The 2,605-nt window shown below is 35.2% G+C and overlaps 1 protein-coding gene across 1 annotated transcript in view; it reads right to left on the reverse strand.

Annotated features, from left to right (window-relative positions):
- Positions 1-2,605, reverse strand: part of HCFC2 (host cell factor C2) — a 54,196-nt gene that overhangs the window by 40,554 nt on the left and 11,037 nt on the right. Inside the window, exon 2 of the mRNA XM_010853461.1 lies at positions 1,564-1,724. Coding sequence (XP_010851763.1) covers positions 1,564-1,724 — 161 coding nt within the window. The remainder of the gene's footprint in view (positions 1-1,563; positions 1,725-2,605) is intronic.

A 2,605-nucleotide genomic window follows, 5' to 3' on the forward strand; every position in this document is an offset into this window, starting at 1 on the left:
TATCTACTGCCATGTAAACATATATTCCGTTCAGTTCAGTTCAGTGGCTCAGTCGTGTCCGACTCTTTGTGACCCCATGAATCACAGCACGTCAGGCCTCCCTGTCCATCACCAACTCCCGGAGTTCACCCAAACATATATTATTAAAGGTAAAAAAAAAAAAACAAAAAAACCCAAACAAGTAAACACTCAAAGTCATAAAGCAAAAGGAAAGCTCTCACTTTATTAAAAAAAAAAAAAGAGTAGAATCAGATTAATACTCCCAAGTCCCTTCTCCCAGAAAGCAAAACATGTATCCTTGCATCACCCACTCAGGTCTTGGCCTTAGAGCTTGCTTTGAACAATGGAATGTCAACAGAAATGAATGTGCTGGCTTTAATCAAGGCTTTAAAAAGCATCACATGTATCTAGTTATTCTCTCAAGCAGCATAAACTTGAGAAGCTTACCCTTAACACGTCAAAAACTGACTAATACAATGTGTTATATGAAAAAGGTCCCAAAACATACACATCAAATTGAATTATGTGTTTCTTCCTATGTTGGGGAATAGGGATCCTGCGAAAAAGAACTTTCTACATTGTCTGATTCCTTGAATTTCACAAGTCAGTATCTCAAAATAAATCTGCTTAATGGAGAAATGAAAAAAGATATGTACTAAAAGTATCTGGATTAGTGTGGGGGATACATTTTTTTCTTCCTCTTTTTCTCTAGTTTCCAAATTTTCTACGTAGTTTTAGCATATGTTATTTTTTTTAAGTTTGTAGGGAAAAAAAGGTAAGGCTCTAAAATCAATCTAATGTAGATAAAAAGACACATTAATAATGGTGATGACAACTACTGATATTGCTGATGGCAACTTGAAAGTGCTTTGAAAATTATGCCAATGATCTTATTTAGCAACCACAATGACACTGGATTTAATCACTCCCATTCACAGTGAAGGAAAACAGGCTTAGATTACTTCCACTAAAGGACACATACATGGTAAGCAGTGAATCAGAAAACAGCCTTGTGGACTCTAAACCTCCAAATCCTGAATGCTATAATGACCATGTGATCAAAACATTATGCAAAAAGAAAAGAGGCAGTGATTAATTCTGTTCGAAAAAAGAAGAGGATTGGTTCTAAAGGTATTTGCTTGTGTGAACCACTCTTAACAGCTCCCTATGTGAAAAGTGGAAATGATGGCCTTCATTTGATATTCAGATTTTTGTCACCAAATTCCCAGAGAAATATAATTTGTAAACAACCATTTGTTACTTTTCATTATCACTTACAACAACTAAAACACATTATGGCTCAACATATACAATATAACTGCCACAAGCAGTTATATTAATACCAATTTAGTAAGATGATTTGATTAAAAAAGGCACAGTTTTGAAAAGTGATATACTCCAGGGACTAAGGAAAAATCACAAATGGACACAAATTTGTTCACTGTTAGGTTCAAATGCAAAGGGATAAGCTTCATTGCTTTTAATAATTAAAGATGGAAGAAATTACATGTTCTTAATCTAAATCATAAAATAAACATTTGATCTGAAAAAGTGTTGGCATACCTGGGAACATTATTGTTTGAATCTTCACTTTCATTTGCCAGGCCACCAAACAAATAGCATTTGTTACCATATAAAGAGAAGCTATGTCCCAGTCGAGGACAAGGAGGTAAACCAGAAGAAGGGGGATGGGGTTTCACTTTTTTCCATAACCAACGACTTGCCTAAAAAAAGAGCATAGATACACTCAGACAAAATCACGAAACATTCCTGTTAAAATACTAAAATATCATACCAATACATTTTAATCTGAATCCAATCAGAAGGTTTCAATAAACTACTTCGGGGACAAATGACAAATAACCAAATAAATTCTGAAATTAAAATGAGTGTTCCAACAGAAAATCAGTCTAGTCTTCCATATTCACAGCTTTCCACATGGCAAACTAAGCTAATAATCATTAACACTAGTAATCATAAAAATTGGGTTAGCCAAAAGTTTGTTAGAGTTTTTCAGCAACACATCATGGGGAAACTCAAACAAACTTTTGGCCAACCCAATATTTTCCAAATGAGGTATTCAAAATTATTTACAACTTTAAGATTACATGCAATTTATGTACTCTCACCTTTTGAAATTAGTTAATCCATGAATGGTATATATTTTAATCTTTAAATAAACATAAAGATCATATAAAACAACTTTTTTTTCTTGGTCACACCACAGGGCATGTGGGATCTTAGTTCCCCAACCAGGGATAGAACCTGTGCTCTCTGCAGTGGAAATGCAGTCTTAACCACTGGCCTGCTAGGGAAGTCCAATGTAAAGATCATTTAACAAACCAAACTCCAAAACTTACTCTCTAGTCATGGATTTACATTTTTTGAAATGAACTGCTTATAAACAGGCATAATCCATCTACATCTGCCAACTACCAAACACCCTCATGATCACAGCCTTGGGAATACAAGCACAGTTTAGGAATAAAAATTAGTCAGGGCTGTCACAGTGGGCTCTGAGTCCGGTTCATTGGAGAGTCAAATTTGGAAGGCTATCTGAAACTGTTACTCTTTTGTATGCATTGCTGGGGCGAGGGGTGGGGGG

Source organism: Bison bison, unplaced genomic scaffold (genome assembly GCF_000754665.1).
Source record: "Bison bison bison isolate TAMUID 2011002044 unplaced genomic scaffold, Bison_UMD1.0 scf7180017864327, whole genome shotgun sequence".
Taxonomy (NCBI): Eukaryota; Metazoa; Chordata; class Mammalia; order Artiodactyla; family Bovidae; genus Bison; species Bison bison.